We start from the raw sequence: 23551 nt of genomic DNA on the forward strand, positions 1-23551 counted from the left end.
ATTGTTTTAATAAAAATGGCACATTATGCATTATCTAAAGCCAGGATAGTTACATAAGTATATGTGAGTAGAGGAAACCTCTAAACCTGTCTCCGGGATTATCACTTTATTAAATCTGACAATTCTCATCCTAATAATAATCTTTAAAATAATTTAATCAGGTTTCTGAAGTCTCATAACTGAACATCCCTGCTTTTACCTTCTTTTTTATCATTTAAAATACATGTTTACTATGTATTTTGTTTACCTGCATCCTTAACAATGTGCCTGAAAGGTTTTTATATTTTATTGTTTTAACTGAAAATACTGTCTCTGTTTTTAAAGTCAGGAAACACAACCCCAGATGTGAACGATTTAAGAAGTAGAATAGCCAGTCTTGAAGAGGAAAGAGAGGACCTTCAGCAAAAACTAGACCAGTATGAAGACCTAAAGACCAAAAATGGTAAATGTTTACTTTCATAAATGCAGAAATATCTTTAAAGTGTCCTTCAACGAATCAAGATGTTCTGGTTTACAGTTACATCATTGTAGTTCTTTAAATGCAAACTGATCTTATCGAGACAACACGAGGGATAAAAAATTATGTATATAGTATGCAGAGTTAAAACTTTTTGTTTCAATCCTGCAGATGAACTCATGGCTAAGCTTGAGATCTACGAAGAGCAGCAGAGGAAGATGCAAGCAGACCTGGAGCAAGTCACTAAGAGAGCTGCTTCTCAGGTTCGAAGACCTTCCCTCTGGTTGACGCGTTTCTTCAGAATTCCAGAATGTAGCACAAACATCTCGAGATCTGGCGATACACCTCATCATTTATTGAAGGCGCTGTGTGTCGCCTACACTCGTGATCGCAGCTCCTGTATCGCCTTACGCGTGTCTGTCTCGGCAGGCGAGCGAGTCGGGCAGCGCAGACGAGCTGCAGAGTCAGGTGCTAGAGTGGCAGGAGATGCTGTCTGAGGCGGAGGGAGCCAGGGACCAGGCCCGAGAGGAGAAAACAGCCATGGCCCTGAGGATGACTCAGATCGAAGAGGAAAGAGAAGGTAAATGGTCTCCCATTCACACCTGGCAGCTGGAATATACCCTGAGCTACAGCACCATTGGCTTTCAGTATCCCATCACAATACACATCCCTTAACATCTTAGATAAACCCATAGTCTTCCACCCTGAAACCTCTGCCCTGCCTCTGCAGCTGCCGTGTTCCTGTCTCTACTTTTTAAAACCGATAGCTGAGGCCTACTTAACACAGCAACTGGTTATGTGGAATAATTATTCTTCTCCTTGATCTGTTTCTGTTAGGAATGTCAACCTTATGGTGTTGGCTTTGTTTTGAATGTTTGAGTAGCATTTCTGGGCAGAACTCGCGTTATCAGAGAGCCAAACTTGGGTAGGATTTGAAAGCTAGGCGAACAAAGTTGTTCCTTGTTGTCTCATTTTCCCGTCCCCTGTCCTGTCGAGACAGTCCTGTGTGTTTCCTACATTCTCCCTAATGTCGCCGATATCTTGAGCAGGTAAAACTGTCTCCACGGAGCGGCCGAAAGAGAAACTGCCTGTTTGTGTCCAAGGCGGAGTTTCTTTTTCATTCGATATCTGATTGTGTTTGACCATTGTTGTTGTTTTTTTAGACTGTGTTTTGTTCTGAGTAAGGATGAGCATGATGTTTCTTTTTATTTTATTTTTTTCCCTTTTCTCCATACCCCCCCCCCGACGAGCTCGCGCTCTGTGTCCCAGCCCCCTCCACTCCTCCGCCTCACTGTGATTTGGCCAGCCACAGAGAACAGTTTCCCATCAGTTTTGTGCATGCAGGTCCCGGTGACTGCCAGCTCTGTACTGCCGATTATTTCCCAGCTCATGTTGCACCGTCGGGCAAATCACCAGCAGTACAGTAATGGCGGTTACTTTAGTGTTTTCCATTTGTTTCCGTCTCCGTCAGTGTTCTTCCTGGACTCCACAAAATACTCAAGGCATTTTGCTTCAAATTGTGTGTTGGCAGCATTTCTGCTAAAGAGGGACGTTATTTCTATAGGACTGGAAATTAACCACGATCATTTAATTTGCTTCTGTTTGTGCCAGTGCTAGTTTTATAGCTCCACTGCTTGTTAAAAATTACATTTCTGAAGCACGTTTTTGTGATCAATGCTAGCCTTCAATTAACTTGCATTCAAATTCTACGGTATTTGGAAAATTAAGATGAAAATGACTGTTAGGTTATCGGATAAGGGTCTGGGCAGAACACTGCAGTGTATGTTAGTAGTTAAGTGACTAATGATTTTAGTTTCCTGTTTTTTAGTAAATCCTTTCTCCTCATCCTCGGTTCCATTGTTAATGTAGTCAAGTGCCAGCTCCACAAGCTAAACTGCTTTTACTTACTAATGAAGCATTTTTTAACATCAATGGCAATATAGATATAGTTTGCAGATTTTGATACAAATTAAGATGTACAGGCCTAGACTAAATCAAAAATTTGATGTACCATCTAAACTCCAACAACAGATCATTTTATTTTCAAGAAGTAGAAAATTACTTCTTGAAATAAATATAGCTGTGCTTAACTGGATACAAGCTACAAGATACAAATCTATTTAGTGTGCACAGCAGAAAATGACATCCATGCAATGCGAGTGGAGCTAGACCCTGCCTAGATTAATCCTTTCTAATCAAATTCACATTTTTCATTAACAGTCCTCCTTTTGTGCTTTGCTGTAACTCCATGTGCTTTTAGCAAGTTTCTAAATGTCTCCTTTAAATCACAAAACGGATGGGAATGTATTTTTGTTTTGGAATTTCTGTATTAAAGAAAAAATAGTCTAATCTGACGTCCTCCTGATTACTGATATAAGGAAAAACAGAAACTGCACCAACTGCAAACGTCACTACAGTTTGTACTGTGATGGTGGTTTGCACGATCACATTTTGTGACTTCCCCATTGGCTATAATATATATAATTTGCATTTTTATACTTCTTAAAAAGGCGATAAAACACTCCATGTTAATCACAAACACTATTAAAAATTCCTATCCACTATGCTGTCCATGTCCCTGAGATATCTGCTTTGGGGCAGTCACGAAAGATTTCATCACGAGTGCTACCAATCCCGTCTCCGGATTTGGCGTGCCTCTGTGTGTGTATGTGTGTGTGTTGCTTGTTGTGTGTCTGCTCTTGTGTGCCGCTCTGCGCTATCAACGTCTGATTAAAACCGATCTCCTGTGGCACAAAACTGATTGAGGATGACTGGTTCTTTCCTGGCTGCTCCGATCCAGCCCTAGCCACTCGGCAGCAGGAGTTGGAGGAGGAACTGGCACAGGCCCGAGGGCTCGGACCGCGGAGAGGCAAGCAGAAGCAGCCGGACCTCGGCACACGCAGCCTGCAGGTAGGAGGGCGGTGCATGATTGCGGAATAAAACTTCGCAAACAGCGCGGTTTCATTACAGAGATGTACCTGTGTCGGGCTGGGTACTCCGCATGGCATTTATGTACCAAAATTGGAACGATTACATATGCTTGTTAAGAACCCTTTACGCTCGGCTCAGCTGATTAGCCCATTCTAATACCAAAGGCATATGGCACAAACTATCAAGGAGATGCACCAAATAAATAAAGCAGAAAATAGGAAGAAATAGGGCAGAGTGTAAAGGGTGTTTGAATTGAAGCTCTGTTGCATTTTGTTGTGTACCGACAAAGTTGTTTAATGAAGTGCGTATGACAACATGTTCATGCCGTGAGACTGTCGTTTTTACATAATGAATGTTTTCATGGCTGCTTACGAATTGTTCCAGGAGGATTTTGAGTTTGATGGAAAGCAATCTTACCAGGACGTCAGCATCACCTCCGAGATGAACAGCTCGGCCGAAGGGGAGAATATGGGAGGTTGGTGGCCCGAGTACAGTTCGCCCGATTCAGGTGTGACACCTACTAGACAGTTTATTGTAGCATGCACATTGTCTGTCCGCTGTGGATTTGAGTTTTTATTTGTGTAAATGGTGTATATAACCCCTTTTTGTGGAGTTTTTCTAACCTGTTGTCAGCCCTGTGTGTACTCTACCTTCGGTTGACCCATTTATTTTTAATTTTTGTCAAACCTTATTTTTTAGCATGTGCGTGCTGGATGAACTGCCTAGTTTTGGTTCGTTGTTACCTAGTCCATGTTGAATACATTGAACTCTGTCAGTCCCGATGTTTAAATTAAATGGAAACCCGTGCTGCGAGATTGGTAAGACGACTTATTTTTTTGTTCTCATTTTGTTTTCGATGACAAATTCAATGTGTGGTATGGTTAAGGGTTTTGAGTGAGACATAGGAAGCAGTTGGAGAAAGGCACAAGTGGAGGGCTTGTAACAGAACTTTTTAGTTTTTTAAATTGAGATCATAATTTGAATATCATCTAAGAGATCCTATTATCAGCTAGACAATCTTCTCGTTAACTTTGTGTGAAAATGAGACGCAGCAGTGCATTCGTGAAAGTGAAAGTGCCTTTCACCAAACAACAAGATATCAGTCACTATGTAAGCCTGTTGTCATAGTAGGATATCGAGAAACCCTTAATCTTGCATGGTCGTAGATTAAGTAGATAGCAGCAGTTTAGCCTAGCATGCACATCAACTCTGTTTGTAGTTTGTCAGTGTCTGCATGGTTTTAAGTGTAGTAAGTTCTGAGTCAGTGTATGTGTGAAGATCTCTTAAATTGTATCTGCGAAGGAACAAAATTATGTAGTTAAATGAGGAATGGATAAAACTGCACTCATGTCTGATGTTAAACTTGTCTTTTTACAAAGAATTGGTCTGGAATACTTGTTTTTATTCCTCTTTATAATAAAAAATGGTTTTGTGAGTTCTCGAAGCCCAATTGGAAGATCGTTTTGTCTGACGTTGACGCTTCTCTTGCTTCTCTCTCCTTTGCGCTCGTGAAAACAAAAAACACTAGGCCTGAGATCGGTGGTCGAGGAGTTGGAATTGGAGAGGAACCAGCTGCAGGAACAAATCCTGGTGCTGGAAGAGCGATGCCAGGGCCTGGAAGACAGACTGCAGCTGCAAGCCAGGATTGAGTCGCTACAGGTATATTGTCTTGCTTTTGAATTCATCATAGTTTTTGTTTTAAATAGTGTAGAAACCGCAGATAGGAGTTCAATATGCAATCAGAGGATTAGAGCGCAGTCTTCCCGGTCTAAATTTGAGCTTCATTAATGCTTAATTCCAACACATACTTCAAAAAAACTGAATAAAACATTGGATACTAATTAGGAATTGTGAATTGGATTGTTTACAGTGGACAAAACATGTTTTTCTGGTTAGTACATCATAAATATATTCACTGGTAACATTATTATTAAAATACATCTGCAACATGTTGTAGTAAAGCAATATATTAAGTCAGTGGACATTCAGATATTTACACTGTAGAAAGAAACCGCCTTTTTTCCAGAAAATAACTGCTTGGTGATATTGTGTTGTCGGTGGAAATTAGGATTTTGTAACGAACCCTTCTAATACAGGTGACGTTTGATGTAGATGAAGAAGGGCAGCCATTGAGGGTCACTCAGGTGTGTCTCTCTGTGTGTGCTAGAGAAATCGTCCTCTAGAGAGGAAGGCTGAGTTTGCCATGTTGTTTGTCACACACCGTGTCTCGTTTCCACAGCCGTGTGGGTGTATTGCTTAAAGCTCATAGTGTTATTAATGGTTTCCATTTTTTTTTTTATCCAACATTTAATAAGGGTGTGTAATTAATAAAAACACATTACTTAATAAATTCTGTCCGTCAAGGTAAAAGGAGCTTACATATCTTTGTAAATCTTTGTATATGAAAATTAAAATATTTTGAAAACCGTCTTTTGCACAAAGACAATCTGGCTGAAAGAAAAGACAAAATAAAAGAAAGATGAAGTGGGTTCCTTTTATGCTGTGTGGTGTGTTCTGGAAACGTAGGAGCATTTTAAGGTAAAACAATCTCACCTGGGTGTTGTGAAGGGGGGGATTATAGAAATATATATATATATAATTAGTGTGTTTCAGAGGTGTGATCGAGTGAATATTTTACCCGGGTTCTATTCAGGTTTGTGTACTTTCTTTAAGTTAATGATTTTTACTTCCTGGTACAGATTGAAGCCGAACGTCTACAGAGTCAGCTGGTGAATCTGCGAAGCCAGCAGAGCAGAGATGCCGAGAAACACCAGATGCTTGTGTCCAGTCTGAACGAACAACTGAAAGGGTGAGGACATGTCTTGAACCTTTTAATGCACAAGGAAAATATCTCTGGAAGTAACTTAATACATTGCTGCAGCTTTCTGATGTCCAGTCTCTCCTACTCTCTGTACTCAGAACGTCAGCTAACTTGATGTGGTTTTGTTCAGTACAATTGTTTCATAAAACGTATCAGAAAAGGGAGAAGCCAGACACACATGCATGTTAATACCACTTTATTAGAAATTACTTTCCCTCCCTAATACAATTAGAATGAGTGACAGGAAGGAGTGCCTTGAAACGTCCCTGATTGAGAAGGAGAACACCTTAGCAAAAACATCCGAGAAACTGGAACTGATCGAAAACCTCAAAGATTCCTTGAAGGACAAGGAAATGCAGAACAGAGAGATGGTGGAGAAACTCCTCCAAACAGAGCAGATGGTAAGAAATTACAATCTCGTGTTCTTATTTGAACTTGAATACATATTTATATATACACATTTCCATTTGTCAAATTCTTAATTTTGTCGCTGTTATAATTAGTGACATTAAATGGGGAAAAAATGCAACTGGAAATGTATATATTCAAAACAGTTCAGACTGAACAGAATAACAGATGGTTTTGTTTTGCTTTTACAAAATCCAGCTCGCTGACTTGACCAAGAAGTGCACTGTCTTTGAAAAGCAGTGTTTGGAGCTGAAGGTTTCTGTAACAGATCTCACGCAGAAGCTGGTCACCGCTAAAGAAAAGGTAATTTATTTTAATTACAATAAACTGCATGATATTGATATGATTTATTGAATCCTGTCTCTGACTTCCTGCTGTTATCCCAAGGTTAATTGTTCTTAAGTAGAGTTTTGCTCGTCTTTTGTGGAAGATTAAATAACAATCCAATTGATCTTTTTTTCGCCTCTCTTCCGGAAATCTAGACACAAAAGCAGGAGACTACGATAGAGAACCTGCAGTGTGACCTGGAACAGACGAACGATGAGCTGGACAAGATCAATTCAACCCATCTTGAAGAACGGGCTCAGCTCATCCATGACCTTCAGAGCTGCGAGAGGGAGATGGATAACCTTAAAGATATTATTTCAGACAAGGAAAAGGAGATTTCTACTCTCTCCAGTGGAATGAGTGAATACGCAGAGCAAGTCCTGGACATGAAACGGCAGATTAAATTCAAAGAGGAGGATCTGGCCCAGATGGAAATGGCGTTGACAAAAACCAAGCGAGAAGCGGAAATCCTGAGAGACTCCCAGTCTTCGGATCAGCAGGGTCTGAACGCAAAGATCGCCTCTCTCGCGGAACAACTCCAAAACCTGGAGAATGAACTCGGCTCCGCCAAAGAGGAAAGAGCGGCGAAGAGCAGTGAAGCTGAAGAGCTGATCAAGCAAGTTCAGGAGGACAACCAGACCATTCAGAACCTCCGTGCCGAGATCCAAAAGTTGAGCGTGAACCATCGCTCCCATCTCTCTGAATGCGAGGCACAGATCTGTTCCTTGAAGGAGAAGGTAACCGCAGCAGCTCAGTCGAACGAGAGACGACAAGCCGAGACTGCAAAGATCCGGTCCCAGCTTGAAGAAGCCAATGCTTCAAAAGAGAAGCTCAGGGATGTGTTGCAAGAAAAAGAGCATCTCTTTGAAAACGAGCTGAAATCTGTCAAGGAGGAGCACAACAATCTTCTCGCAGAGGTCACAAGAAAAGACGAAGAGCTGCTCAAATTGTCCAGACAGCTTGTTGAGCAGCTGGAGCATCAAGAAAAGGCTGAAAAAGTTGTGCAGGAGAATCTTGAGACTATAGCTTCCCTGGAACAACGCCTAAAGGACGCTCGGCAAGAAGCTGAAGATAATAAACTAAAGCTCGATGAGGAATTGCAAGCTCGAGATGTCGCCCGGAAAAGTTTTGAGAGAGAACTTGTTGATAAGTCTGAGAACCTTTCAAAGCTGGACCTTGATGTGAAGAACCTCGAGAACGCCAAGGAGCATCTCCAAGCTACTCTCACGGAGAAAGAAAAAGAACTGGAGTCGCAAAGGCAGGTTGTGGCCGATTTAAATGAAAAGGTGGCTGTTGCTCTTGAGGATAATAGGGGTCTTCAAAGCCAAGTGAATCATCTGACGGAGGAGAGTGAAAAACTGAGGAAGGATGTCACTGAGGGCGAGAAGTTTCAATCAGAACACGAGGAGGCTGTGAGCATCATGCAGGGCAAACTGGTCAATTACGAGAGTCAAATTTCACAATACTGTAAGACTGTTGAATTGCTGCAGAAAGAAAAGGAAGAGTTAATCTTAAAGACGGAGGATCTTCATAACGTGCTGGAACAGAATAAAAGTACCATTACTGAGAGGTTAATGGAAAAAAATGAAGAATGCAGTCGACTTACAAAACTGCTCTGTGAAAGTAAAGAATCGGTTGCACATTTACAGGAACAGGTACTTCTTCTGAATTCTCAGGTGGACCAGCTGAAATTAAGTGTCGCTGAGAAGGAGAAAATGGTTTTGGATCAAAATGCACAATGTGAACTGCAACAGAACCAGCTTGCACAACTTCAGGACACTCTGTCAATGTTTCAGGAACAGAACGCTGCTTTAAAGTCAGGACTACTCGAGAAGGAGTCCTTAATGCAGCAGAGAACGGCTGAGTGTGACGCCTTGCAGAGTGAGGTTGTTCTGCAGAAAGAGCGCGTCTCTCAGTTACAGAGTGAGACAGCTTCTCTACGAGAGGAACATCTGAAGCTGAGCCAGAGTTTGAAAGAAAAAGAAATTTCTCTCAACAGTAAGATTCAAACATGCCAAGACTTACTCAACGAAATCAATCAGAAAAATGAAACTGTGGCTTTGCTGAGTAGCCAGGTACAGGCTACAAGTGAGGAGGCTGTGAAACTTATATCAGAAAATGCAGAGATTAAAAGTACCTTGAATAACCAAATTGCTGATTACACCAAGCTTAGTGAGAAAATGACAGAGAGGCAGGTTGAAGTAGCAGAGCTTCAGAAACACGTTCAAACACTGAGTGAGCAAAACCATAACATCCAAACACAAATGCAAGACGCAACAGTGGGTTTATCTCAAAAGGTCCAAGTAATCGCAGACCTTCAGTCAGAGTTGTCTGACAGAGAGAGTAATATTGCTTCGTTAAAAGAGCAGTTGACAGCCCTTAATTCAGACCGTGAGGGCTTACAAGTGGCTTTACAAGAGAAAAACGAGTCTTTGAATCAGCAAGAAGCATTTATAAAGCAGTTGCAGACTAAATCAACGGAGGGGGAAGGGCAGCTAAGTCAGAAGATGACAACCATTACTGAGCTACAAACACAAGTACAGGAAATGCAAAAATCACTGCAGGGTAAGGACAAGTCCTTTAAAAAGCAGGAGAAAGAACTGAAGCGGCTGAAGGATAAGGCAGCAGAAACTGAGGTGTTAAAATCACAAATGAATGAAAATATGGAGATGATCTCTAATCTCCAGGGCCAGATTCAGGATATGTCAGACAAGAATAATCAGTTAAGTAGCAGTGTCGCTGAAAAGGAGTCCCAGCTGAAACAGAAAATAGACGATTACCTGAGTCTGAAGACGCAGTTTTCGGATATGGAGGATGCCACTTCACAACTGCGGTTAGAACTAGACAGTGTGACTGCAGAGTCTACTAAGTTGAAGGAAGTGCTAAAAGAAAAAGAGACAACTGTAGTAGAGTTTCAAAGCTCCCTAGTTCACATTGAAGATTTAAATTTGAAATTCAAAGCCAAAGAAGTGGAGTGTGAAACCTTAAAAGAACAATTTTCAGATCTCCAGGAATCTGTGGTGAAACTGAATGATGACCTTAGTGCTCAGTCGTCTGAAATGAGCCGCCTGAAAGAGGCCCTTATGGAGAAGGAGTCTGCTGTCTCTGAGCAGACCAGAATCCTGCAGGACCTCCAGAGGAAAGCTGATGAAGCAGCCCTTTTCAAATCTCAGTTGATGGAGAGCACAGAGCTAATCTCTCAACTTCAGGGTCAGGTTCAGGAGTTTTCCTCCAAGGCGAAGCGAGTCAGTGAATTGGCCGAGGAGAAACATAGTGCCTTCTTGAACCTTCAGGAAAGATATGCCGCCCAATCGGAGCAGCTTCATGACGCTAGCACACTGGTTTCTCAGAAGATTGAAGAGATCTCTAACCTAAATAACTTGCTAGGCGAAAACAGAGAAGCTCTTAAAGCCGCAGAAGAAACTTCAGATGTTCTTAAAAATGAAATTGGATGTCTGAGAGACGAGCTTCAGCAAACCAGCACATCATACACTGAACTTTTAAAACAAAAGGAGGATGGTCTCACTACTTATCAATCAAGCAATACCTCTATGTCTGCGGAAATTGAGAAATTGAAGATACAGCACCAACAAGCAAATGAGCAAGTGAATGCATTAAATGGGAGTCTACAAGAAAAGGAACTTGCCTTACAGTCCCTTCATAGACAATGCGCTGAACATCTTCAACATATAGAATTGCAGAAGTCACAAATACAGGATTTAAATGAGAAGAACACAAAGATGAGAGAAGAAATAGAGCTGGTAACTCAGAACCTACAACAGCAGCTGGATGAAACTGTGAATGAAAAAATCAATTTGCAAAAACAAGTTGAGAGAATAAGTTCAGATGACCAGCACAGTCATGCAAGTGAAGCAGCAGAGCAATTGAAGATTGAGAAGGAACATCTTCAGAAGCAGGTTAGTGCCAAAGTTGAAGAAATTCAGACAATAGCACAAACCCTACAGGAATCAGAAAACAAATGGTTGTCGGTCCTTAATAGAGAAAACCAGGAGAAGAGTCTTCTGACTGAGCAGTTGGAAAGTCTAGAAAACGAAAGCAAGTCAAAGGATGTTAAAGTCCAAGCACTGCAACAGGACCTAGATAACTTGCAGGAGAAGTTTGTTGAGGTAACATCTGCCTTCAAAACTAGCACAGAACAACTGAGAGAAAAGGAATTGCTGGCATTAGAGCTTAGTCAGGAAATCGCAATAAGCAAAAAACATGTAGAAGAAGTTCTGTCATTGGTTCAGAAAAAAGATAATGAAAATTCAGAGTTGAATCAGATTCTGAAAGACAGGGAAGATGAAGTGAAAATGTTACAGTTAGATAAACAGTCTAATCACAAAGATCTATCAGAAATCTCACAAACAATGTCTGATAAATTAATAGCTTTTGAAGAAGAAAGATTTTCTTTGCAAACGACAATGAAACAATTAAAGGCGCATCATCAGTCTGAAGTGGATTCCCTGAAAACAGATTTAGACAAAGTAAGAGATTTATTAAAACTAAAGGAATTGGAATTCATGGAAATAAGTAAGGGCTACCAGGATGAGAACCAGCAGGTTTGTTACTTGAGGGAACAAGTGAAAAATCTTGAAGGAGAATTGCAGATAGCCACTGAAAATCTTAAAGAGGCAGTTACCAAGCAAGCAAATAATCTCAGTGAAATAAGAAAGCAACAAGATCAGATTAATTGCATGAACATCCAGATAAGCCAGCAAAAAGAACTGCTTACCTCACTTAGCCAGCAGTTGAAAGAGAAGGATGAATCTGTCACTCAGGTCATGGTATCAGCATCTAATGAAATGATAAAGTACACGGAGGAAAAGAATCGACTCGTTTCACAACTAGACAACCTTGAGAACGTTCACAGTCATACCACCAAAGAACTTGAAAGTCTCTCTCTACAGCTGGAGCAGTACAAATCCCAATTGTCTGAATCTCAAGATCTCATTGAAACAAAGGATCTAGAGTTGCAGCAGGTGGTCAAAGAGAGAGAGCATCTGAAAGTGCAGTTTGACAAATTGTCCAAAGATAAAGAGATAATGAAGAAAAAGCTCCAAGCAGCACTGTTAGTGAGAAAAGACTTATTGAAGAAGATAGAGGAGTTTGAAAAGCAGAGACAATGTGATGAAGAGAAGGATAAAGAAATATCAGTCTTGCAAAATCAACTCCAAGAGCTAACATCTCAGACTCAGGTAGCAACCAAAGAACATGAATCTCATGAGGAGCTTTTAAGGCAACAGATCCTGGAAAAAGAAAGGGAAGTTCTGGAACTTGCCCAGTTGCATTCTGGAAAAGAATCTCTCGTGCAACAGTGGGAGAATAAAATACAGGATTTAAAGACTAAACTCATTGAGAAAGAGTCAGCCTTGTCTAATGCCCTCCAAGCAATTAAAGAAAAGAATGAAGTGATCGAGCATCTCCAACTCAGCATTGCTGAGAAGGAGACGTCTTATGAGCGGGAGCGTTCAGAGATGGCAGTGCAGCTTGAGCGCCTGAGAGAGGACATGATGAAGAGAGAGGAGAGCATCAAAAAAGAAACCACAACTTCTCTGTCTTCAAGTTCAAGTCCAGATGAGAGCACCATTGCAGAAGATAAAGGCGTGACTCGTTTTAAGCAAGAAAAGGAACTATTGCAAAAGAAGCTTCATGCCGCTCTCTTGGCCAGGAAGGAAACAATTAAGAGGTCTCAGGAGAAGGAAAACAAACACGCGCAGGAGCTCTCCGAGCTGAGGGAACAGTTGAACAAGCTTTTGGAGCAGCACTCCAAACAGAGTGCTGAACTCCATACTGTGCAGAAAAAGTATGAGGAAAAGGTGAAAGATTTTGAAGACCATCAACAGTTAATGCATTCACTCCAGAGTCAGGTGAATTCCCTTAGCAGTGTCGTTGAAGAAAAGGAGAAAGTTTTGCAAGATTTAAAGATCTTATCCGAAGAGAAAGAGAGCAAATTGTTAACTACTTTGCAAAATCAAGACAAGTTGGCAGCCCTGAGGAACCAGATAGAGGATATGACTTCCGAGATGGCAAGTAAAGATGCCTCACTAAAGACACTTGGAGATGCTTCCAAAGAGCTTTCTCAAAAGATAGAGCAGGTAGAATATGAACTTGAAAAAGCGCTTGTGGAGGTGAGGGAGAAGACCGAAGAGCTGGTGAGAGAGCAGCAAGCAAAGCAGCAGTACCAACAGGAGAAACAAGTACTGATGGATGAGTGCACTGCGCTGAAGAATCAGATAGGCAAATCTCAAGCAGAGGTGGATCAGCTGAAAGTGTCCCTGGAAGATTTTAAAAGGGAAAAAGAATGCCAGTTTGAAGAATTCAGTAACAACAATAAAATACTCCTGGAGGCTAACAACAGAGTGAAAGAAGAACTTGAAAAAGCCCATTGTCTGATTACTGAACAATCACAGGAGGTTCAGGACATGAAACGGACTCTAACAGAAACCCAGAACCAGCTCCATCAAGAGCGGGACAGTTTGAAAGCAAAGCTGGATGAATTTGAGTCCTCCTGGGAAGCTGCTCAAGCTGAAACAGAAAGTTGCAAATTACACCTAGAAACTGTACAGAAGGAAAAAGAGGGATACAAAAGTGAAATGACCATCCTCAAGGAAAAACTCGATGAATCGAATCAACTAACAGAAGACCTCCTTCAAAAGGTGTCCTCCTTACAGTCAGTAGGCCTAGAACTCACCACCATGAAACAAAAGTTGCAGGCCCTGCATTCCCAGACTGAAGAGCTGGAAGCAAGACTTCAAGATAAAGATGACGCTGTACTCTCCCTTCATTCAGTTGTTTCAGAGAAAGAAAAACTTATTGCAGCCTTGGAGCTGCAGCTCCAGAAGGAGCTTCACCTTCATGAAGTTGAAAGAGAAAAGATGAAAACTGAAATGAATGTGCTGCAACAAAAGTCTAAGGAAATACTTGATTCAAACAAAGTGAAAGAGCACTCAGATGAAGCTAAATCTAATGAGCAGTTAACTAGAAAACTTCAGGCGGCTTTGATAAGCCGTAAAGAAGCCTTGAGAGAGAACAGGTCCCTCAAGGAAAGCCTCCAGTCGCTGTCATCTGAAAAAGAAGAATTGATGAATGCATCTCTAGAGCTTGAAAGGTCTGTTGCTGAATTCAGAAAACAAAAAGAAAACTTAGACATTTCTGTGCTCTCCCTTAGTAAGGAAAAAGAAAAACTAGTTTCGGAAGTCGATCGGATCTTGAGTGACAACCATAACCTCGCCGCTGCGTGTGAAAGTCTCAAGTTGACTATTGAAAACATCACCCAACAGAAGCAGGCCTTTTCATGCCAGTTAGAGCATCTTAAAGACTCCCAAACAGTTGAGTTGTCTGAGTGGAAATCGAAGCACACGGAGCTGAAACAGGAGTATGAATCTCTCTTACAAGCATATGAAAACATCAGTAGTGAAATGGACAAGATGCGGCAGGTCATTGAGGCAGCCAGGAAGGAGAAGCAAGAAGTCCTGTCACAATTGTACAGAACTGAGTCTGAAAAGGAAATCCTTGAGAAGCAACTCAACGAAGCAGATGAGGAAATTGAGAAGATGAAAGAAAAGATGCGAAAGTTTGCCAAAACGAAGCAACAAAGGATCCAAGAGGTAGAGCAAGAGAATGAGAGGATGAAAAATGATCTGCTGGATCTGGGTGACCAACAGAAAGCAGCGATTGAAGAACTAACCTGCAAGAACTCCAATCTTGAGGCAGAGAATAAAAGGCTAAAAGAAATGTCTGAGGAACTCAAGGTAAAACTGAATGAGGTTCAGAGTTTAAATCAAAATGTGGCTGTAGAACTTAACCTTACAACTTCCTTGTTGGAAAACTGTCAAAGTGAGTATAAAATTAGTGAATCTGAATTACAGTTAAAATTAGATGAGGCCCTTAATGCAAATGAACTGTTAACCGCTGAAATTGAAATCCAAAAGGCAGATATATCCATTAAATGTGAATGTATTAAAATCCTTGAAAGTGAAAAGTTAAGTCTGTCTGAACAGTTAAAACAATTAGCAAAAGATCATGGCGAGAGATTGGAGCAAAATGCCAGTGCTGTAGCAGAACTCCAAGGTGTTATTAACAGAAATTTGCAGGAAACCATCAGTCTAAACGAGAAGGTGAGGATTTTGGAGGATGATAAGTCCCTGCTGCAAGAGGAACTTGAAAATGTGCAGGAGACATCTGACAAAGTGAAAAACGAGAACGAGTATTTAGAAACCGTTCTCCTGAAGAATGCTGAGAGAATTGATGAGTTAACCGAAGTCGTCAATACTCTACAAGTTCAAAATAAATTGCTTTCGACTCAGCTGGTGGAGGTGAAGGAAGAAAATAGCAAATTCTGTCAGGAGAAGGAAGAGCGGCAGTTGAAATTAGTTAGGGAGTTTGAGGAAAAACTGAAGGTGGCTCAGAGAGGAAACGAGGGCACGAAAAGCATGAAGAAAGAGCTGCAGGAATTATTGAAGGAAAAGCACCAGGAAATCAACCAACTTCAAAATGATTGCATCAAATACCAGGAGATGATATTGGACTTAGAGAGGTCTTTAAAACTGTCACAGTCAGAATGTGATAAAGCAGAAAGAGAAACGAAGAGCACGATTCAAAGGGTTCATGGTTTAGAAAAGGAGATCAGTCATCTTGAAGCCCAAATAACATCCCATAAGAATCTGCTGGTGGATGCTAGGAAGGAGGTGGACCAAGCTAATTCTGAAAATGTCAAGTTAATGGATGAACTTGCACAGCAAGAGAAACACTTTGAACTAAGGCTGTTGGAAAAAGTGAGAGAGTTGGAGAGAATTACAGAGCAGCAAAGCGTCCTTCATGAAGAAAAGATCGTCGCTATCGAGGGTAGAATGAACACGCTGCAGGTGGAGAGAGAGAAAGATGGGGAAAGAGTATGTGATTTAAAAAAGCAGATTGAGTCACAGGACGTAGTCAACCAGAAACTTCACAAGGAGGCCAACATGAACTTGGCCAAGTTAGCAGCCTTTTCTTGTAAATTTCCAAATGACGAAGAGCTAAAAGAATGGGAGATTCAATTTCAAAAGGCAATTCTAGATAGTGACGGTAAACTCCAGGAGCAGACCATTGTAGTCGGCAAACTTAAAGAGGATTTGAAATCTAAGGACACATTAATATATGAACTTCAAGGAAAGAGCTCAAGATTAGAAATTGCTTTGAATGAAACCAGTTCCCGATTTAAGGCAGTGTCTTCAGCCTTACAGAACGAAATCTCTGTGATTCACATGAACAACGCAGAACTTTCCCAGAATGTGGAGGACCTAAAGAAACAAGTTGGACAACAGAGTGACCATATTGAGAAACTAGAACAAGATAAAAACTCATTGAACCTTCAACTCAGTGATGAAGGAAATTCTGTCTCCCGATTGAAAGCAAGCCTTGGAGCCCTAGAGAAGAGGCTTTCTGACACCGAATCTGAGCTCTTCCTCGCTCGGTTGCAAAATGACAAATTGCACATTGACCTGGAGAAGCAGGGAGCCATTTCTGCACAGTTAAAATCACTCCTTCAAAACAAAGATACTGAGATTTCTCTGCTGCTCTCCTCTAGGGATGGAAAAATATCTGAGTATCTAGAACAAGTACAGAAACATCACCGGGCTCAGGTTACGGGTTATGAAGATAGGCTGAGTCTTCTTTATGCCGAGAGGGAAAAGGCAGAAAAGACGTTCAGAGGGTTAGAAAGCAAGGTTAAAAACCTTCAATTGAAAACAGAAAAATCCATTCAGGAGAAAGAGCGGATGGCGGCAAAAATGGAAAACTTTCAGAAGACAGTGACATCTTTGCAAAATGACAGGGATCGTTTGATGTCTGATTACAAGGATCTCCAGGCGCAACATCAAAGCGCTGAGAAAGACAAAGAATGCTTCGTTAAAACTGAACTCCATGAGAACAACAGACTGAAGCAAGAAATCAGAACTCTCTTTCATCAAATGGATGATTTGAATTCAGAAAATGCGATGCTTAAAGCACAACTGATTCGCTACAGGGAGGACCTCAATCAAGTTTTATCTCTTAAGGACAACCAGCTAAAAGAGCTTCTAAAGAAACAACTGGACTCCATTAAAGACCTTGAAAGTCACAAGACTACTTTAGAGAAAAGGTACCAGGATTCGCTCCGTGAGCTAGAGAGAGAGACGGAAACTGCTAAATCCTTAGAATCAAAAAATGCAAATTTAGAAACTCAGGTTCAGGAACTACAAGCCACCATATTAGCCTTGAAAAAAGAGAAACTGGAAATGAACGAGAACAAGGTAATTGCTGATCTACAGCAGGCAATTGCAGCCAAAGCTGCCGAATGCAATGAACTGCAGCAGAAACTGTTTGCACAGAAAGCCACTACTGAAGACCTTAAAAGAAATATCCAGCAAATTGAGAACACCACCAAAAAGAGATTAACAGAGGCACAAGACCAGTACAATAGTGAGGTCAGTGCCTTTGAACGGGAGGTTGACCTTATGAGAAATGAACGGGAGACCGCTGAGGAAAGGGTTGTGGAACTTGCGAGAGACTTAATGCAGACAGAACAATTCTTGTCTGAGGCCAGGGGTCAAAGTAGGGAGCTTAAGTCTCAGAACGAGTCTTTGGGGAAGGCAATGGCCGCTTTGCAAAATGACCGAGATCAGCTCATCGAAGACTTCAAGATCCTGCGCAACAAGTATGATGAGGAACTTCAAACCGCCTCGGGTACATTGAACAAACTCGAGCTGCAGCTCAATGATGCCACCTCTGAATTGAACAGTCTGACTAATGAGAGGACTGCTCTGATTAAAAAACTTGCTGCTTTTGAAAGCGAAGGCACTTACAGCCAGCTGACGGAGCAGATCGATGACCTGTGTAAAACGGTGTCTGAGAAAGAAGCTGAAATCCGACGGCACGTTCTGGAGAATAAGACGTACATTAAGCAGATGACCGCCTTCTCGAAATCGATGGCCAGTCTCCAGGATGACCGAGACCGACTGATACAGGAAATTAGTGGAACAAAGAGGGTGTATGACTCCAAGCAGGGGGCAAGTCCTGCGGACGCGCCAGTGAGAAGTGACCACGAATTGAATACTCTTAAGAGAAATGTCACTGTTCTGCAGGTTGAGAAAGATAGGCTGGTAAGTTAAACTGGCAGTAATCACAAGCATATGGTCATGTTATAACCATTTCACAGCATGGCGTTCGTAGTGGATGTTGTGCCATAACATGTCAAAGCATTGAAGTGCATGTCATCTCAGTGTATCATTCAATTTTAGCATGAGCGTTTAAAAACTCTATTATCAATAATAAAAATAATGCATTTGTGTTGGATTAATAGATTTTCTGTGTCGGTCTTCGTAGGCAAAAGAGGTTGAAAGCCTCAGGTCTCAGAATTCGGAATTTGCCCTGATGAGAACTAGAGCCGAGGAGCTGCAGAAAGCGCTGCAACAGGCCGACGTCTACAGACAGCAAACTGAGAAAGACGTCGGTGCGTATCAGTCTGAACTTGCTGAGCTACGGTAAGTCTTCACACGGATCGACAACCAAACGTATCTGAGATAACATTCGAAGACTCTTAATTAGAAATTGTGTTCAGCTTTATAGAATATCCAGCGCAACATTTCCTTGTAAAATCATATGCAAAATGTCAGTATTATTAGTAGATGTAGTTATACCAGTATGTTAAGGATAGGATTGTCTGCTGCATGTATTATCGCCGCCACAAATAAAACATAGTGGAAAAATATCAATTTATTTTATTAATATTGCCTTTATAAGAATATTTAAATACACAAACCCCCCAACATCTGGTGATTTCATCTCTGCATCCCTGTCCTCTTAACCAGAGGCTTATCGTTTGTAATTAATCTGCCTCACTCGGATTTGAAAGCATCTGTGAAGATTATTTCATAAAGTGTGCATGGCCCATGAAGCTGGTTTTGTGGCCAGGACTCACATTGTCTGACACAGGATGTTATATAATTGCACATCCTTGTGGTGCGGCATGTGAACTAATTACACTAAATCAGCATACTAATTACATCACAGAAATGTACTGAAGTGCAGCCATGGATGGCATTTTGTTAGTCACTGTATCTGGAAGGGAACATTAGTTGACTAGTTTTATGTAATGTTCTGTACTTGTTTAAGAACTGGTAACCTTCATAAGTTTTACAGTTCTCTATATTTCTGTTCAATAGAAGAAGCATGGAATACACCGTTTTATTTGATTAGTTAGTGCTACATCTCTTTACTGATGGAGGAAAGTAGAATCGCTGTCAGGGATAAATGGCAGTTATTTTTTTGTTTCAGGAACAAAGATTAACATTGGATTGGATCTTTTCTAGGAGAGAGAACATTTTGTTTATACAGTCCTGCATCCTTTTAAATACTTTTTTCCCCAACTTAAAAGTATCTGTTTTAGTCTCTGGTGAATGTGTGTAAGTGTTTAAATTGATGTTTAGTGTGTTGGTTTGTCTGGCACGGAGTACTGGTGAATTATCCAATAGTGCCGCCCGTGGCCCTGTGTGCTCTGCGGTCACTAGCAAGCTTCACTGAATCTTAGTGAACTTGTTTTTGTTTTTCGGGATTTTAATTGTGGTCGTCACGTTTCAGATCTGAGAAGAACCTGCTGCTGTCCGAGTCGCGAGCCCTGAGGGAGCAGTACCTGACCGTGGTGGCAGAGAAAGACCATCAGATCTCTGAGCTGCAGAAATTCGGCCCCGGCGCTCTCTTGAAGGAGTCCCGGCATCCCTCTTCCATGGATCCTGTTAAGGTACCCAAATAGTCCTACAGAACCATGTTGACACTGCACATTAAACCCGTTTGTCTCATCAGGCTCTGAGATTAAACTGGGGTTTCGGTCTTGATGTCTTCAATGTATGTGTGATTGTTCACAGACCGAGAGCGTTGTCCTGGCAGGGAAGTCTTCTCCCGATCAGATCACGCAGCTGCTGGCCGACCGCAGTCGACTCCAGAGTGATCTGCAGCAGTGCCTACAGGAGGTCCACCACCGAGACCTGCGCTTCCAGCAGCTCCACGCCAAGGTGAAATGCAGTGAAGGACACATGTATTTTTGGGATTGAGATGTCCAATCCACACCTATGTCAATCAAAGTTGACCATTTAGTCCTCGGTACTTAACTGTACGTTTCATGAATATCGTTGAGGGCGGGTTTGCTCAGATCGGACTGTCAGAGTGGGAAACTGTGAAGGGATTTTAATTTGAAAGTTCTTTTCAACCTTGATTCCAGATGATGCAAACCATCGAAGAGAAAGTGGGATTGTCCACCCAACTCAAGGCAGTTTCTCAGACCCTACGAGATACCCAGCTAAACCTGCAGCAGCTGCAGAGTCGCTGCTATCAGCTGGAGAGCCAGGAGCCAAGACAGCCCATCGAGCCCCCCTACCAGAGCCATGCGCCGGTGAGCTGCTGGGTCAAGCTGCTGTTCACTGGAGCCGCACTTAACACACAGACAGTTTGAGCTCTGAGTCTCTGTCCGGACCCGAGTTCTCAGACTGGCTTGGTTTCTTCCCCTGTTCAGGGTGTGATCGCTGTGGAGGTCCCCCCCGGCGCCCCGCAGGAGAAGACCAGCTCTGTAGTGGACATTGAGACCATGGACGTCAGCGATCTGAGGAGAAGGTGAGGCTTCCTGACCTCTAGTGAGGAGCACGTGCGTGGAATTCGACCTCGTTCTTGTGTACGAGTGCTGTGGTATGTGATGTGTGTATCTGATGAAGAGCTGGCTTTTCCCGGGTGTGCTTTTCTCCGCTAGACTCGCAGAGACGGAGCAGCTGCTGGACTCCTCTCAGCAGGAGCGCTCCCAGTTGGCCGAGGTCCTGTCGGACGAGCGCGCGCGGAGAGAGGCAGCCGAGGAGGCTTTAGGACTGGCTGAGGAAAGGGTTAAAAGGTACCTGTGTGGGGCAGACATTCGGCCATTACCCAGCGGTCTTCCTACTGTTTGTCTTTGTTTTTTTTGTCCGGTCTGGTCTTGTGATGTTTGTCTGTGTTTAATCCATTTCAGCACAGATGCCAGCCTTTCCAGATCAGCTCCAAGAGACTACAGCATCCAGCTGGAGATGGACGATGAGCGCGAGGCACTGATCATTGACCCCACGGAGCACGTGCTGGTACGCAAGGTGAGTCCTGCTCAGGCCGCACCTCTCCTCTTCCTCCGCGGGGGGGTACTCGACTCTCATTCGCAACCGCACGCATGTCGCTGCTGTGCCGGTAACTATGTTTCCATCTCCCGGGCAGATGAAAGGCGGAGCACTGTCTGTGAAGCGGTGGCTGCGCGGGCGGAGCCTGTACTGCTCCAAGCTGCTGACGTCCAGGGCGAAGTCACGCTACCTGTTCCTCGCATACCTGTTTGCGCTGCACGTCGTCGTCTTCATGTGCCTGACCGGAGTCCTGTAAACACTAACCGCGCGTACACTACTGCTGCACAGGGCGATGCTGGATGCTCCCGGTGGGGCTCTGAGAGGAGGGGGAGGCCTGTGGTCTGGCTGTCGCTGAGCGCCTGGGTGGAGCGCAGAGGTGTTTGAGGGAAAGGATGTTCGTTTTCCCTGGTGGGAAACCTCACGGGAACCGAGAGTGATACAAGTTCAATCGCTCGTGGTTTCTCCGTGTGCATGAACCCCCAGTGAACGACCATTTCACTCCTCCCAGATCACTCCATCTGAAGCATCATGCAGTTATCCCAAAAAAACACTGAGGTTATCACTTTTGAGATTGTTGTGCCATGATGTATTTAGTTGCTGATTAAGCTATGCACTGAATGAATTGCTGTGATATTTATTCGAAGCAAACCGATTCAGCGGGGTTTCCTACCAGAGTATATTATGAAAGGGTTTGTGTATATCAGGTTATATCCCCGTGTGTTGCAATGTTCACGTTACAGGATCTATCCAATTCCCGATTGTTTACTTATGGAATCACCTTTATTGGTGCGTATATATATGGTGTACACTGTGGCGGTCTTGTTTCAGCTCCTGCTATGTGGAATATAATGATGTGTATATATGGTATGATTGAGCAAAAAACTAGTTAATTGAAAACTACTGAGTGCATCAAAGATGACATATTTTCTATACAGGATCTATTTTTTAAAAGAAGAATCAGTTACACTGTCACTTCAAACGAATGTCCAACGGCCTTTTGATCAAATCAAGAGGGTTAAAGTGTGCAATACTGTGGGGTTTGGGGAGAATGGCTTTCGTGTTCAAGATTAATTTTAATAAAGTTCTCTAAAAAAAAATGTTTTGGCCTTGTGCTTTTAAACCACATGTCCGACACGTGCTTTTGTCTCTTAAGAGCATTAGAAAGAAAGTTTACAAACCAGAGGAGGCCATTCACCCCCATCGTGCTTGATTGGTGTCCATTAATAACTAAGTGATCTGAGGATCCCATCCATTTTTAGATGTTCCCAAATTTTCACCTTCTACCACACCGCTGGGGAGTTTGTTCAGATTGTGATGCCTCTCTGTGTGAAGAAGTGTCTCCTGTTTTCTGTCTTGAATGCCTTGAAGCCCAATTTCCATTTGTGTCCCCGGGTGCGTGTGACCCTGCTGATCTGGAAAAGCTCCTCTGGTTTGATGTGGTCGATGCCTTTCATGATTTTGAAGACTTGGATCAAGTCCCCACGTAGTCTCCTCTGTTCCAGTGTGAAAAGGTTCAGTTCCTCAGTCTCTCAGCAGGACTTTCCCTTCAGACCTGGAATAAGTCTGGTTGCTCTCCTCTGAACTGCCTCTAGAGCAGCGATATCTTTCTTGAAGTGTGGAGCCCAGAACTGTCCACAGTATCCAGATGAGCTCTAACTAGTGCATTGTACAGTCTGAACATCACTGCCCTTGTTCTCAATTCTACACTTTTGACAATATATCCTAGCATCCTGTTTGCCTTTTTTATTGCTTCCCCACATTGTTTAGGCACTCAAACATTGTATTAAATATAGACAGCCTTAATTACAAAATGTATTTTTCCTCATGTCAGCAACCTTTTGCCTATGAATTGTGCTGAAAATGTAAGTAAAATAGAAGTGTATAAATTAATGTTAGTAATTTTAAGTCCTCTACATTCATGTGATGACAATTCAATAGTTATTTTTAAACCACATTACTGTCCCTTTTGATTGTTAACAAGGTTAAAGTAAGAGAAGTCTTTACTTCGACGCATCCTATAGTCCTTGCAGTGTTTTTATCAGATGCGGTTTCCTATGAAACCGTTTTAAGCAGATTCACAGATTACTTTCAAAATAGTTCAACATGAATTATTCCTTGATTTGAACACATTTGGAGTTTTATTAATGGACTGTGTCATGGGATTTGTGTTTTAAATGCTGTATTAAACTGAATGCTCCTGGTGTCAGTGGTTCACTTCCACTGTCTCCACAGCTGCCTGCAGCTTTACTCCAAGGTGCGTGAATGCAGATCATCCTGACCTTTTATCATTGTAAAGATTGCCGAGGGGAACCTTTCATTATGTTTACCCAAGTCCCATTGTGAATGCTTCTACCTGTGAGAACTGTTGCATTAAAATGCTGGTTCAATGAGGGATGCATTGGGAGTTATTTACAGCTATCTGCTCTTGAAGATGCTGTTATAATTCAAGTTAACCCTTTTTTCCTC

The 23551-nt window shown here is 42.3% G+C and overlaps 1 protein-coding gene across 1 annotated transcript in view; it reads left to right on the forward strand.

Annotated features, from left to right (window-relative positions):
• Positions 1 to 22175, forward strand: part of LOC136747604 (golgin subfamily B member 1) — a 28918-nt gene extending 6743 nt beyond the window's left edge. The window contains exons 12-29 of the mRNA XM_066700554.1: positions 325 to 442; positions 629 to 720; positions 887 to 1037; positions 3258 to 3367; positions 3773 to 3896; positions 4917 to 5047; positions 6088 to 6197; positions 6442 to 6610; positions 6816 to 6920; positions 7100 to 18064; positions 18288 to 18445; positions 19542 to 19701; positions 19826 to 19972; positions 20179 to 20349; positions 20470 to 20567; positions 20701 to 20835; positions 20950 to 21064; positions 21183 to 22175. Coding sequence (XP_066556651.1) covers positions 325 to 442; positions 629 to 720; positions 887 to 1037; positions 3258 to 3367; positions 3773 to 3896; positions 4917 to 5047; positions 6088 to 6197; positions 6442 to 6610; positions 6816 to 6920; positions 7100 to 18064; positions 18288 to 18445; positions 19542 to 19701; positions 19826 to 19972; positions 20179 to 20349; positions 20470 to 20567; positions 20701 to 20835; positions 20950 to 21064; positions 21183 to 21341 — 13218 coding nt within the window. The 3' untranslated portion in view covers positions 21342 to 22175. The remainder of the gene's footprint in view (positions 1 to 324; positions 443 to 628; positions 721 to 886; positions 1038 to 3257; positions 3368 to 3772; positions 3897 to 4916; positions 5048 to 6087; positions 6198 to 6441; positions 6611 to 6815; positions 6921 to 7099; positions 18065 to 18287; positions 18446 to 19541; positions 19702 to 19825; positions 19973 to 20178; positions 20350 to 20469; positions 20568 to 20700; positions 20836 to 20949; positions 21065 to 21182) is intronic.
• Positions 22176 to 23551: the final 1376 nt, after the last annotated feature.

This window comes from Amia ocellicauda, chromosome 4 (assembly GCF_036373705.1).
Source record: "Amia ocellicauda isolate fAmiCal2 chromosome 4, fAmiCal2.hap1, whole genome shotgun sequence".
NCBI classification, from domain to species: Eukaryota; Metazoa; Chordata; class Actinopteri; order Amiiformes; family Amiidae; genus Amia; species Amia ocellicauda.